The following is a 13,217-nucleotide window of genomic DNA, read 5'->3' on the forward strand; positions in this document are numbered from 1 at the left end:
AGTGCCTGATGAGTGTGTTCAGAATGACTGAATGAGGAAAGGAACGGTTGCTGGGTGTCCTAGGGAATCGTGGTGTGTGCTGCCTGGGCTTCCCTACTCTTGCTGTTAATACCACTTTCTTGTTGCTTATAATTTTCATTGCCCCAGATGATCCAGCTCTGTCGGAGGCATGGAGGCACAGTCAAATCTCATGCTGTACATTGATCACCTGTCCAACCTTTGCCTAGAGTGGGAGCCCCCAATTCCTTCAAGAGATCCAACTTTACCTGTCTGTAAAGAAGAAGAGGAGGAGGGAGACAGCAGGGAGGATCCGGTGGCAGTTTAACACCAGAGCAGGTCCAATGTTTACTTTTACCCTTTTGGAGGTGGGTAACTGCAAATGCCACGGGGAGTTGGGTTTCAGAGATGCTGCGTAATGATCTTGAATTTGTGGGCACCATGTGTACTTTGTTTTCCTAGAGTGTAGGGGTTGCTATTTTTGTATTTAATTCATAGCCAGACTGTTCTGTGATTTCCACCAGCATAGAACAAGAATCCAGGTTCATTATTCGTATGATATAAATTGTCATGGGCCTCGCGTTGTTTGTGTCTTGCTACGTGGACAGAGAGTATAGTTCTTTCATTGGTTCCCGTTTCGTGACTATTACATTTATCATTTGCTTTCCAAGGCCTATGATTTTCAACAGTCTGTCTTGTTTTGAAACTCTGGCTTTTGATGTTTTGAATCCCTCCCTCCTTGGTCAGTCTCTTAGATCGTGAGATCCTCAATAACTACTGAAGAGATGAGATTTCATTTAGAACCACTGGTCAGTGTTTAAGACTAGCCCTACACAATCTTCGGGTAGGTCTTAGCACCTTTTTCCCTAAGCAGAAAGTAAATCTATGGCCTTGTAAGCCTCAGGCAAAAGGGAACCCCCGCAAAACCCCAGCGGCCTCTAAGTTTGTACTGCTGGGCAGATGGATGTATGCATGTAGAAACCGCCGTGTCACATAAGTAGGGCCAGAGTAAACCCTCAGAGACCCTGGGTGCCTCTCCCTTCTTGCATTGTGATCTGTGCCAGCTCTCCTAGGTCAGAAGCATATTATCCCTCTATTAGTTCTGAGTATTTATTTACTTTGCATTCTTCAGTTGCAAATCTGCTATATCATAATAAGCACCTAAATTGGAAACTTCAGGGGTTCCTTCAAGAAAGAGGTTTGAACAACCTCTTCTTATAGTAGGTATGTTCACCAATGCTGTGTGCTCTGAACCAAACAGAGATGGGCCATCGTGAGCTTTATTACCGAACCCAAGGAGAGTTTAATTTTCGGTTTTGGAATAGCATCAACGGATGCCTCACCACCTCATATCCTTTCTGGATTGAGGCAGGTAATTACTGCCTACACAAGTAAATCACATACTTCTGCAAAAAAAAAAAAAATTTGAATGACATTTGATTTATAATTAAACTTGGTGATGCGATCTCTGAAGTGTCTCATCCTGTCTGATCACAATGGTCTGTTTCCTTTGCGAGCACTTCTGTGTGTAGGGGGTAGTCCTCTTGCTATCATCACATAATATGGTGAAGGAAATAATTTAAGAAAAAGAAAAAAGAAAAATTAGGGTAAATGATTGCTATTTTAGGTCAAACTCGAACTGCTGATTGTTTCTATTTGTTTTGTTTGAAAAATATTTTTATGTCCCTCCGTTGACTGATATATTCAGCAAATAGATATAAACACTGGCTCTCTAAGTGCCCTCCCTGGGCCAGCAAGCTGCTTCCCAGCATTACCTGGGAACTCGTTAGAAATGCTCAGGCCCCACCCAGACCTTCTGGATTAGAGACTCTGCAGGTGAGGTCCAGCACACTGGGTAGGAATGAGCTGCCTAGTGATTCTGCTGCACACAGAAGTTTGAAAGCTCTTGGTTTAAAGCTTCTGTGAGTGCACTAGGCAATAATAGGAGTTCACCTCTAGCCCTGTCATCTAGGAGCTTATGATCCAACCATGGGCAAGAGGCATAAATTCATCAGACAGTTAAGCAGCCTGATCTTTATAAAATGTAAATTACATCATACACCCACTTCCTAAGTCCCTCCAGGCAGTTCCCTTTGTACTTGAAATAAATATAAATGCTTGGCTAAGGCCTACAAGGCCCGGCATGCTCCCTCCCCTGCCGACCTGCCCAGCTCATCTGGTGCTCTTCCCTCCATACCCCTGTGCTCGGCCACACCTCCCTGGCCTTCTTTCTGATCCTCAAACATGCCCACTGAATGAGGTGTCAGCAGGGACACAGAGGAAAGGGAAGGAAGACAAAATTGCAAAAGTTAAAAGATAGGCTTGGTCACTAAACTATTTTTAATGGTACAATATTTCTAAACCACCACGAATGCCCCATTGGTTAATATGTTAATGTGTTTATACTTAGATATATTGATTCAATAATGTGTTAATGTGATATAAATATTAGTGGCTCCATCCTGTAGCAGAGCAAAGTCTGAAAGGACTCTCTGAATCATGAAGGAAATATGCGGTGTAGTTTAGTTTAACCTTAACTTTCATACATTTGTATCGATTTCTCTTTCTGAGAGTTGGCCAAGCAGGCACAGTGCTCAGCTACACACCACATACCAGAAACTGGAAGTACAGGATGCTGAGTGTGAAATCATCTGTGTGGCACCGGGCATTGATGGAGCCGATGCATGATTCTTGCTGTCTTCACTTAGTTTTAGGAAAGATAGTGACCATGTTAGTTAGATTTTTGTCTTTGTAAAAAAACTATCTTTAAGTGACAGTTTTGATCTTTGGGATATTGAATGGACCATATGATTTGGGTACAAAGTAGCTGTTTGGATTTTTATTGAAGGTAAAAAAAAAAAATGGTATCTCAGTTTTCTCTCCATAAAGGAAAGAGGAAACACATATTTTAAGTATGATCTCTTGGGAAAAAACTCAAAATTTAAATTTGAGGAAAAGGGGTTCTTTAAAGATTTAGGACTACTAGAGCTAAGAACAGGGGCAATGATTTTTTGATTTGTCTTTTTTGTCTTGATTTTGTTTTGATTCTCCACGGCTTTGACAGTAACTGATTGTCTTATTTGGTAAGTGTAGCATCTCTGGTTTGGGGCATTATTTGCTTTGTGGGAAGCCCATCATTTAAGATCTTCAGCAGAGAAGGTGAAGGCCGGTGGTGGGAGAGCCATCAAAGGGAATGGGTGTGGAGGTGTGCTCGGGCCTAGCGGCCCTTCAGCTTCACCTTGCCTTATAAAGTGTAAAGTTCTCCCAGGAAATGGAGACAAGTCTCCTCATGGTGTCAGCAAGCTCCTTGCCTGGCCAGGAAGCCCTTCCGGCTGGAAGGCGAAGCTAGTGTGCTCCTGGTGGCTGGTGATGCTCAGTAAATGCCCTGACCCTACTCTCAGGGAGCCTATGGCCGTGAGGCCTGGAGACTTCAGCAGTTCTCTACACGAATAAAGGTGCATTTTCACACTTTGAAAGGTGCTTCAAAGGTTGAGAGAGCTATGAGGGCAGAGAGTAGAGAAGCAGGTTTCTGCTCCTCTTTGGACACGGGGTTGAATCTAAGAATTGAAGGATGACCAGGTATGCGTTCAGGAGTGTGTTGAGGTTGGTGGCACAGTGGGGAGTGAAGAGTGTCCCCTGGGAGCTGGCACCAACTCCCATACTAGCTGGGTCTCTGCCTAGAGAGGCTGCCATAGCAGAGAATCTTTTGAGCAACCACATGGGTGAAAACACCCAGAGCATCACTGCAGAGTGAACCCCAGGGGAGGGTCTGTTTCCCCAGAGAGACTGAGATTTCACAGGGTCCACTAACAGCACCAGTGCCACTGTGCCCAAGCCTGAGGCCAGCACCTTGATGTTCACTTCTCTTCCTTTTGTTGGTCCCTCTGACTCCTTCTGTGCCTCTCTGATATCCTTTCTTTCCAGGGTGGCCTCTGCTGGTCCCCTCCTTGAATGCAAAGCTGCCTGCGGGGAATGTTTCTCATACCCTGGAAGATTCTTACCTGGCTTTTAGGGAGGCATTTTAAGCATCTTTCAATAATCTTACTGAGTGTGGCCAATAGCTCTTAGGAGTGAGGAACTGTCTTCACCCACTGCCTTCTTGACTTGTGGTCATCACTACACATGTCCCATCTGTCCTAGCCAGGACATACTTTGAGAGCAGGTTCTCTGGTTTTGTTTGGTGCTTGACAAGCTAACTTTGCACAGATCTGATACTCAGAAATAGTTGACAAATGAAAGAAGAGGTTGTGCAAATCCAAATCCCCTTGCAAAGCTGAGATTTGATCTCAGGAGTGTGAAATAAAATTGATACCCGATTCATTCATTTCTCCATCCACCCATCCAAAAACAGTTATTAAGGACTTCCTGTTTAACCATGCAGCTGAAACACAATGTGCAGCACATGGTATGTTCACAATAGATGCTGGCTGTTATAGAGGAAATGCAAAACTAACTCTGGCTTCTGAATCCCTTTCTGTTCTTATCCCACTGAGTTTTGTGGAAGCCCCAGCTGTTCATCCTTCTCCTGTCATTTAGGACTGACAGGCCAGGGGCCCAGCCTCTGAGTGTCTGCTTCTCTTCAGTGAGGCAGAGCTCAGCCATAGTGGGTAACTCATGGCATGAGCTCTGACATTTTAGAGTGCCGAAGGACAGCTCACTGGTTGTCTTCACAAAGCCTGGGTGAACACAAAATGACAGGGGAGTGGTCCAACTTCAGGGCAGTCTGAGTGGCTCTTTAAAAAATTAGTCAATTAATAAAGATAGTCACTTAGAGCAGCTAGATTTCATTTAAAAATATTACTAAATTCCTAGCAGCTTTTTGTTATCAAAGATAAGAGAAATAAAATTACTTAGGTGGAGGGGTATGCAAAATTTTTTGATCTTTAAAAGGAGTCTCTGTCAAAATTATGCTTCTCCTGTCTGCTATGTTAAATTTGAAGTTTGATTGTGCCCTTCTTTAAGCAGCTCCCAGTCCGCGGGGAAAATCCTGATGGCTCTCACCAGTGGCTGCAGTGTTGGGATAGATCTGGCAAGCAGATGTTTATGGTGGAAACTTTCCATTCTAGAATAGTTCCTTCTGAGGCAGGAGGAGGGTTAGGTCACAGAAGAATGTGCCAGACAATATGCCCCTTTGTTAATCAATGCTGTCATCTTGGCTGCCCCTCCAGCAGCCTCATCTTCCTGAAATCTTCAGTAAAAAGGCCATTCAACGAATACATCTGGCATTGGCCTGGATTTTTCTAGCTCAGCTCTAACAATAGGGAATGGATTTAATCAGATTCAAAGAAGCCTTAAGACTCATTCTATCATTGTGTGTTACATCTCCAGAAGAGCTCCGGAAGGCGGAATATCAAAAACTAGTTTCTTGAGCAAAACTTGCAAACAGCTAATGGAAAGTAATCCAGTTGACTCTACAAGGGTCTGGAATCTTAGAGACATTTATCAGGCTCATTGGAACATAAACTATATTCAGTGCTTTGATGGATTAATCTGATTAGTCTTCATAGCAACCTATGAAGTAAGCACTGATGTTATGACCATTTCATAGATGGGGAAACTGAGGCTTAGGCCTAGTAGGCAACTCGTTCAGGGTCACACAGTGCTCCCTCCTACATTAAACATTGGGCTGATAATATGGCCACATTGTTGATTTTAAGTCATCAAACTGTTATTTTAAGCTTTACCCTTGTTTCTTTAATTGGAAAATGCTGTCCTTGCACAGATAGACATGCAGTTATTAAATGATCATTTGAGTCAATTTTAACAGACTTGGCAAAGATTAGCATCTATATAACTAATAGAAACCCTGTTTGATGAAAAAGATATTTCCAAGTTGTCTTCTGTCTTCATTTGCATCCTCCACACATGATAAGATGTGATTCAAAGGTCACTTAGAGGGGATCAGGGTGATGCTCACAGTGAGAAACCAGACACGTTATTAACAAGATGTGGCTTTAAGCAGATCATGTGACTTCTTGAGGTTTCAGACTTCTGGCACATGAGGTGATCATAGTGTTATTTGACAGCCGTTTATTTGGCCTCTGTTGCCTATGCAGATATGATGACAAGCTCACTATTGCTTACTGAGACTGTCACACAAATAATCATGACATAATGGGATCTCTTCCAAGGGAGAGATCTGTGCATCTATGAGGGGCCATAGCACTGCAGGCTGCCAAGTCAGGCTGACATCAGCAAATGTTCCTTGAGTGCCTACTATGTGCCAGGTTCCATTCTGGGAGTGAGAGATTGCAAATGCATTCCATTTTAGTTGGGGGTGGGGGCATGGGGAAAAATGATAAACCAGTGAACAAACAAATAAGGTGATTTCAGAGACTAGTCAAATGTATGAAGGAAATATAGTAGAGCAGTATAATAAAGAGTGACTGGGGTTGGAAGCACCTACTCTACCTAAGGTGATCAGAGAAGTCTTCTCAGAGGAGGAGAGACCAAGAAACAGTTGGAAAATGAGAACTGCTTTCTAGGCAAAGAACTGGATGAAATAGCCTTGATGTGTACAGTTCTAAAGTTTCATTACTTTTTCAACAGAAAGAGAAGTTCAGATGTCAAGCATGTGATATCACTTCTTGGGATTTGAGTTTTGTTTTTTGTTTTTTTTGTTTTTTTTTTTTTTGAAGCGTGTGTTCGATTTTTTGTAAATTTTCCATGTGTACTTGGAGAGCATCTGTATTCTCTCTTCAAGTTCCTATTTGTTTTTCAGATGAGGCTTATAAATTATGTAACTGAAATCTTCTATATCTCTATTAATGTTTTGGCTGTTTAACTGCTCAGTTTCTTGGAGATAAGCATCCTGATACTCGTGGTGACTTTGCATTTGGACATTTCTCTTAGTAATTCTATCAATTTTTGTTTTATATTTCTTACCTGTAATCTTAACTGTAGTTAACTGCTTTGTCTAATGTTACAGATCCTGGTGGGTTGTTCTTGTTACTATCTCCCTTTATACTTATTAATACTTTTTCCTATATATTTTTTTGTCTGACATTGCTATAACATCCTTTTGGTTAATGTATGTGAGTGTATGCTTTTTCCATCCTCATATTTTCACCCTTTGTCATTGTCATTTTATAAGCAACATAAAGCTGGATTTGGGGGTTTTTTAATTGTGTGTCTGTCTTTTGATGGGTGAATTTAAGCTAATTATATTTATTATAACTAACCTATTTGGACTTTGTCATCTTATTTTGCATGTTCTACAGGTGTTTTTCTCCCCCCTTCCTTTTCTTTTCATGCCTTGTTTGAATTAACTGTGCTTTCTGTATTTATTTTTATTTTCCCCTCTACTGATTTGGAAGTTATATATTCTGTTTCTCTTCTCATAGTGGTTTGGATAGTATCTAAAGCAGAATTTGGCAAACATTCACAGGCCTTTAATGCATCCCCTTCAGTTGGTTTGACAGCTTTCTCTAGTATCCTGACTCCCCAGTGGCTGGACCTTCAATGGGATGAGGTGTAAATGAAAGTGCAGAGTGTAGGCACTGTGATGGTTGTATTTTGGAGTGCAGATTTCCAGCTTGCCTTTGCCAATATCTGTGCCCTGTTGCCTGAGGGTTCTGGCAATTGACAGACCGTAAAACCCTCATGGGTTATGAGTAACATAGGAGCTTCTAAGCAAGGAGTCACTTGGTTTCTTCTGTTGCCCTTCTCCTTGTCTGCATTTGAGCTCTCGTAAGTGATGATAAATGTTAAATAGCTCCTGTAAAACTGTTGAATTGTCAGTTTTTAAACGGCATAAAACAGTGACATTTTCATTAGATCCTGGCCCTGAGGAATGTCCGGCTTTCATCATCACAGATTTGTTTACTTCTGCAGAGAGTCTTAATGTGCTGCCTATGGGAGAGATCTTACTGTCACCTGCTCTTAAATGGGGAAGTCTTTGTTCAGCCAAAGATTTTTGGAAAAGGATTTGTAAGAGGGCTTTTTCACCTCCTCCTCTCTTCCCTGCCACCATCTCCCAAAAGGGTAAGGGATGAGAATAAAGTCTTTGAAGAACTTCAGTATTGGACAGGAAAAATTTCAATGTAAAATAATCCTGCAAAGTCCATTAGGAGACAAAATGTTGCAATGATGCTGTTAAACCACTATTTAGTTTCAATGTATCTGTTAAAAGATAAGCAAGTCGTATCTATGTCTTCTTGACCTCAATCCTTTGGTCTACATTTAAACAGATATCTTGATTTTGGATTAATAAACTCTCTTGTGTATCTTAGTAGAGAAAACATTTTAAACTGCTGGGTCCTTCTAAGCAAATAAGAAAAGAGAGGACTTTTATCTTCTGATCATTACATTAGATTTTTAGCAGAAGATGCCAAACTCTTCATGAACAAATGTAGAGTCATCTCAATTTAACAAGCTGGGAAATGTGTGTGCTGCAAGACAGGCTTGTCTTAATATGACAAGGGCTGTGAATGTTAACTTTTCTGGTATCAACTTGTTTGCAATTTATGGTGAGATTTCTTGCTTATTTTTTTAAAAGGACTTCCTCTTCTGTTCTAGCTTGTTGAATGTGTCATTGGCAGGTCTTTCTACTTTCACATTTCAAGAGAGGCAGCCTGGCATAGGGAAGCAGTCTCCCAGGCAGATCAGCATTTGAATTCTGCTTCTAGGACATGCTAACTGTGTAATTATGGGTGAGTTAATGAACCTTTCTGAGCTTTGGTTTTATCATCTATAACATTGAAATAATAACCTGACTTCTTAGAGTTGATGTGAACATTAAGTGAAATAAAATATGTATTTGTGCTCGGCCCAAAACCTGGTACGTACTAGAGGATTATTCAATGACATTTGGTGATGACGATGATAACAGATGTGAGTAGTAGAGTGAACAATAATAAAGTTGATGATGATGGTGGTAGTGATGGTGCTGGGAGTGAGGGTACTGATGTTGGTGGTAATAATGGTGATGAAGATGATGATATTGGTGGTGGCGATAACAAGATGTTAGGAGTTCTTTAAAGTCTGAGAAAGGATAGCATATAAAGAACCTGAGAAACAGCAGAATTATCTACTACTACCTTACCTAATCTAGTTGGGCACTTTGTGTCACTAAGAGGTCCTTTCTTAATAAAATTCTGTTATAGACAGCAAACCACAAAAGTCTAGTTCATTCATGCAATTGTGTTTTCAGGCCTGGATTTGTCTTAGAAAAAGCTAAAAAGTGTTACTGAGTCATTTGATTTTGTTAACATCTATCTTAAAAATTGCTCATTTCTTGGCTTCCATGACATTGGACACTTTGGAGTTGTTCTTCTGTCTCCTCCAACACTTCTTGGTCACCTCATTGCCAGCTTTTCTTTCTGTGGTCATTGGGAGTTTTATATATATATATATATAAATAAATAAATATTTAAATATATATAAAACTCAGGGAAGGCAGTGCAGGAGGGAAAAAGGGCCAGCAGCAAGGCTGGGACAGAATCTGGGTATAGTGTCACAGAAGCAGAAGGGGGACAATTCCAGGTAGAGGAGGGAATGTCAGTGTTTTTTTTTTATTACAAGGTAAATGATGAGGATAAGGAAAGCTGGGCAAGACCATTACTTTTGACACTGAAAGTTCAGTGCTGGCATCTGACACAAAATTACTGGGATGGTGAAAGAAGAGTTGAGGAGTATCTGGGAGATGAGGAGGTGGGGCCCACAGACATTGAAGAAAGAGAGGGGTTGTAGTGGAAAGAATTTTTTTTTTTCAGATAGGAGAGAATCAGGCCTATTTGCAGACCAGGAGGAGGGAGCCAGTGGAAGCTGAGTATGAAGATACAAAACCAGGAGGATTCAGGTACTTGGTCCTGGAGGAAATGGGAGAGGTAGGAGGACAAGTTCATTAGCCCATAAAAGCACCTGCCACATCCCCAGTGAGCAGACCAGGAATATCACTAGGTGAGGAAAAACATAATCTGTGAGGCTCATCTTGAACGACCTTGACTTTCTCTTAAAAGAAAGTGAGATCTCTGATGAGAGTGAGAGGTGTTTGGAGGCATGAGAAGAGAGTTTGACAAGAACCACTGTCTGAAATTGGAGAAGTAAACCACTGATGATTAAAAGACTTGGCAGGGAGCACTAAGCACTGTGAAGGGTAGGAGGTGTGTATTTCTGCATCTTCCCATACTACTCACCCTTGAGTCTATTCCTGGGCTATTCTGCACCATAAGCACCCTGGGACTCCATAGATGGCCTTCCCACTCCCTCCCTCCCTTGCTGTCTCTCTATGCATACCCCTGCACTTAGGTGATTATCACATAGAAATGAACCAATAGACTGATTTGCATCAAGGTGAGGAAGCTTGCAAAGGTGTCTTGTGCCATCCAGGCATCAGTGTGGCAGATACTCAGATGGAAGGAGCACAGGATCAGGAGTCAAGGGCACAGAGTGCGGTCCCAGGTCTAGTTTGTTAACCTGTTACGTGCCCTCCTATAGCACAGGGGGTCATGTCTTCCTTGCTTGCCATTGCAGCATGTTTTCAGGTACCTGGCATACAGTAGGTGCTCATAGAATTTGTTTGAATAGGTTAATGCGAGAATATGAAAGATCTTCAAACACCTCGTCCTATGCAAATATGAGGGACAGTGATTCTGATGGCGTTTTAACAAGCACAATATCAGCCCAATGGATGACTCTATAATAGCAGAATGTCAGCTACCACCAGTGGGCAGGTGAAAGGAAATACTTTCAGCAGAGCTGGGTGGGGGCTTTCCAGATTGCTCAGATTTAACCACCTAAATGTCTACATCTATTGGTTTGGCTTATAAATAAATTAGTTCCTATCACCTCAGCTATCTGATCCAAGATCTTTTAGTCATTTTTCATTCTTGCTGTTAAAAATGTATATGTATGTACACACCATCTGTCTGTGTGTGTGTGTGTGTGTGTGTACTTTGTCATTATAGACAAGAAACTTAGGTCCCAGCAAGGCAAAGAGAAATGAAAATGGGTTTCAAATAAAGAAACAGGTCCCCCTTCTTATCTACTCTTTCTACTCTCTCCCCCAACCCCTTTCTAAACTAGATCTATCTCTACTTTTCCCCATGACCACCAGCTTGGAGAAATTGAATTATCAGCCAAATCCCAAAAGAATAAAAGAAAACTATCTCTTCAAAAGTACAGGACAGAGGGGAGAGATAGAAGCATCAGTAAAGGCTGAAAGGATTGGCCTAGAGAGTGTGGAATCCTAGGATGTTTATTTTTAAAACAAAAGCTTACTGATGGGTGCTTTTTAACAGATGAGAAGAATAGAATGAGCAAAGCTTGTGCCTGGGCTTAGGGACATGCCCACAGTGGCCCGAGCTACTGAGTCAGCAGGAGTGGCTTTTGTTCTCCTTGCTCGGGCAGCAGCCTTTGGGTAAGCAGGACTTGTCAGCGAGCTACACAGAAGCTCCGGGAAGCCTGCGTCTGGCCTGGCTGCCCTTCTCATTTTGCTGGGTCACTTAGAATTCTAACTTCCTGCCTTGCCCACAGGTTGGAACAGACCAAGGAAGCCTCACTAGCCATTCCTTGGCAGACAGCCTGGTGTGATTGAAGAGATGTCCCTCACAAAGCCCGCTTTTGGCTGGCATCTTTTTGAGCACTGCTCTTTTTCACCAGTGTTCTTCCAAAAAAGCCTTTAGACAGGGAAGTCCTTTTTTCTTTAGGAGCTTTGTGTCAGAGCATTAGACAGGCATAACTGGATTTAAAAATCTGCCTTGCCACTTATATGCTTTGTGACCTTATGCAACCAGGTTATTTTTTTTCTGAGCCTCAGTTTCCTCGTTGGTAAATGGAATACATCCAACCTGCCTCATAGGGTGTGGTAAGGGTGAGCGTAAGGGAGATGAGATGCTCGATAGTCTGGCAACTTGAAAAGGGCAGTAACGGGCAGTGAACCTGATTGGAGAGACGCCCTCAGGACCCACTCAGGACTTGTGCTTGTTTATCCTTGTTGTGGTTGTTTGGTTTGGGCCTCAGTCAGCTGCTTCTTCCATCAGAGCCACACACACGCTTATGTTTTGAGTGCTCATTCCCTTTGTAAATAGCTCCTGGCCTGCATGAGTAACAACATGTTCCAGTCCCAGCGTCTGCATCTGGAAAACAAAGGGTGCAAACTCGATTTTGATTCATGTGAACCAGCTTTGAGGCTCCATTTCAACCCTGCTGTCTGATGACCCTCCACCAGACTTTCTGCACCAGAGACCTTCCCCTCCCTATCATAGTACTGGGTCCCACCGAGTTTGGACATTGAGGTTATACATGACATAATGCAGTCCTAAGTAAGAGAAGAGACAACAAACAAAAATGAATAAATACTTCTCAGTATTTCCTAACTGCTCAGTAATATAGAGCAGGTACTTTTTAAAAATTTGTCTGAAAAAAAATGCTAAAATCATGGGAAGGGATAAATTGAGAATTCAAGATTTACGAATACTAATAACATATATATATATAGTGTGTGTGTGTATATATATATATTATATATATATACACATATATATATACAGATATATATATACAGATACTACATATATATAGTAGATAAACAAGTTCATACTGTATAGCACAGGGAACTATATTAGGATCTTGTAGTAACTTACAGTGAAAAAGAATATGAAAACAAACATATGGATGTTCATGTATGATTGAAGCATTATGCTATACACCAGAAATTGACACAGCATGGTAAACTGACTATAAAAAAAGTATATAAGCGGAAAAAAAAAAGCTAAAATCACAAGTGGAAATCAACCACAATTCTACCCCTTAAAGTTATATAGCCATATAAAGCAGGAAGTCAGTGTCTTGTACCCCCTCCTTTTGGCAGTTTGATCATACCCCCAGATGCTACGACAAACATTAACAGTTTGGTGTTTGTCTTTCCCATCTTTTTTCTCTGAGTTTATAACACATACCCCTATTTATATGTACACATGTATCGATATATATGTAGTTTTTGTAGAATTGTGACCTACAATTTGCATTTTTGGGTCTTTATGGTTCACTTGACATCAAGTTCATTCCTTCAGGTCTGTGTATATAGATCTACCTCCTTAGTTTAATGCAGCATATTGTTCCATACAGTAGGAAAAAACATATTTATTCATTTATACCCTTTTGATGGGCAATAGGTTGTTTCCAGTGTTTTTGGTGGTGTCAAAAAGGCTGCAGCAAACACACCTTTATGTTTTGCTATATATTCTGGTACTTTTATTTCTGTGGAATCAACTCTTAGA

The 13,217-nt window shown here is 41.3% G+C and overlaps 1 protein-coding gene across 6 annotated transcripts in view; it reads left to right on the plus strand.

The window, feature by feature from the left end:
• ERC2 (ELKS/RAB6-interacting/CAST family member 2) overlaps positions 1-13,217 on the plus strand; it is an 870,990-nt gene that overhangs the window by 776,876 nt on the left and 80,897 nt on the right. For 5 of the 6 annotated variants that reach the window (XM_064496413.1, XM_064496412.1, XM_064496414.1 and 2 more), the window contains one exon: positions 148-426. Coding sequence is in view for 4 of the 6 variants with exons in the window: in XM_064496412.1 (XP_064352482.1) it covers positions 148-204 (57 nt within the window). In the remaining 2 variants the exon portion in view is untranslated. Of the gene's footprint in view, positions 1-147; positions 427-13,217 lie in introns of those variants that run through there. The other variant, XR_010384837.1, reaches the window with a different exon arrangement.

This window comes from Camelus dromedarius, chromosome 17 (genome assembly GCF_036321535.1).
Source record: "Camelus dromedarius isolate mCamDro1 chromosome 17, mCamDro1.pat, whole genome shotgun sequence".
Lineage (NCBI taxonomy): Eukaryota > Metazoa > Chordata > Mammalia > Artiodactyla > Camelidae > Camelus > Camelus dromedarius.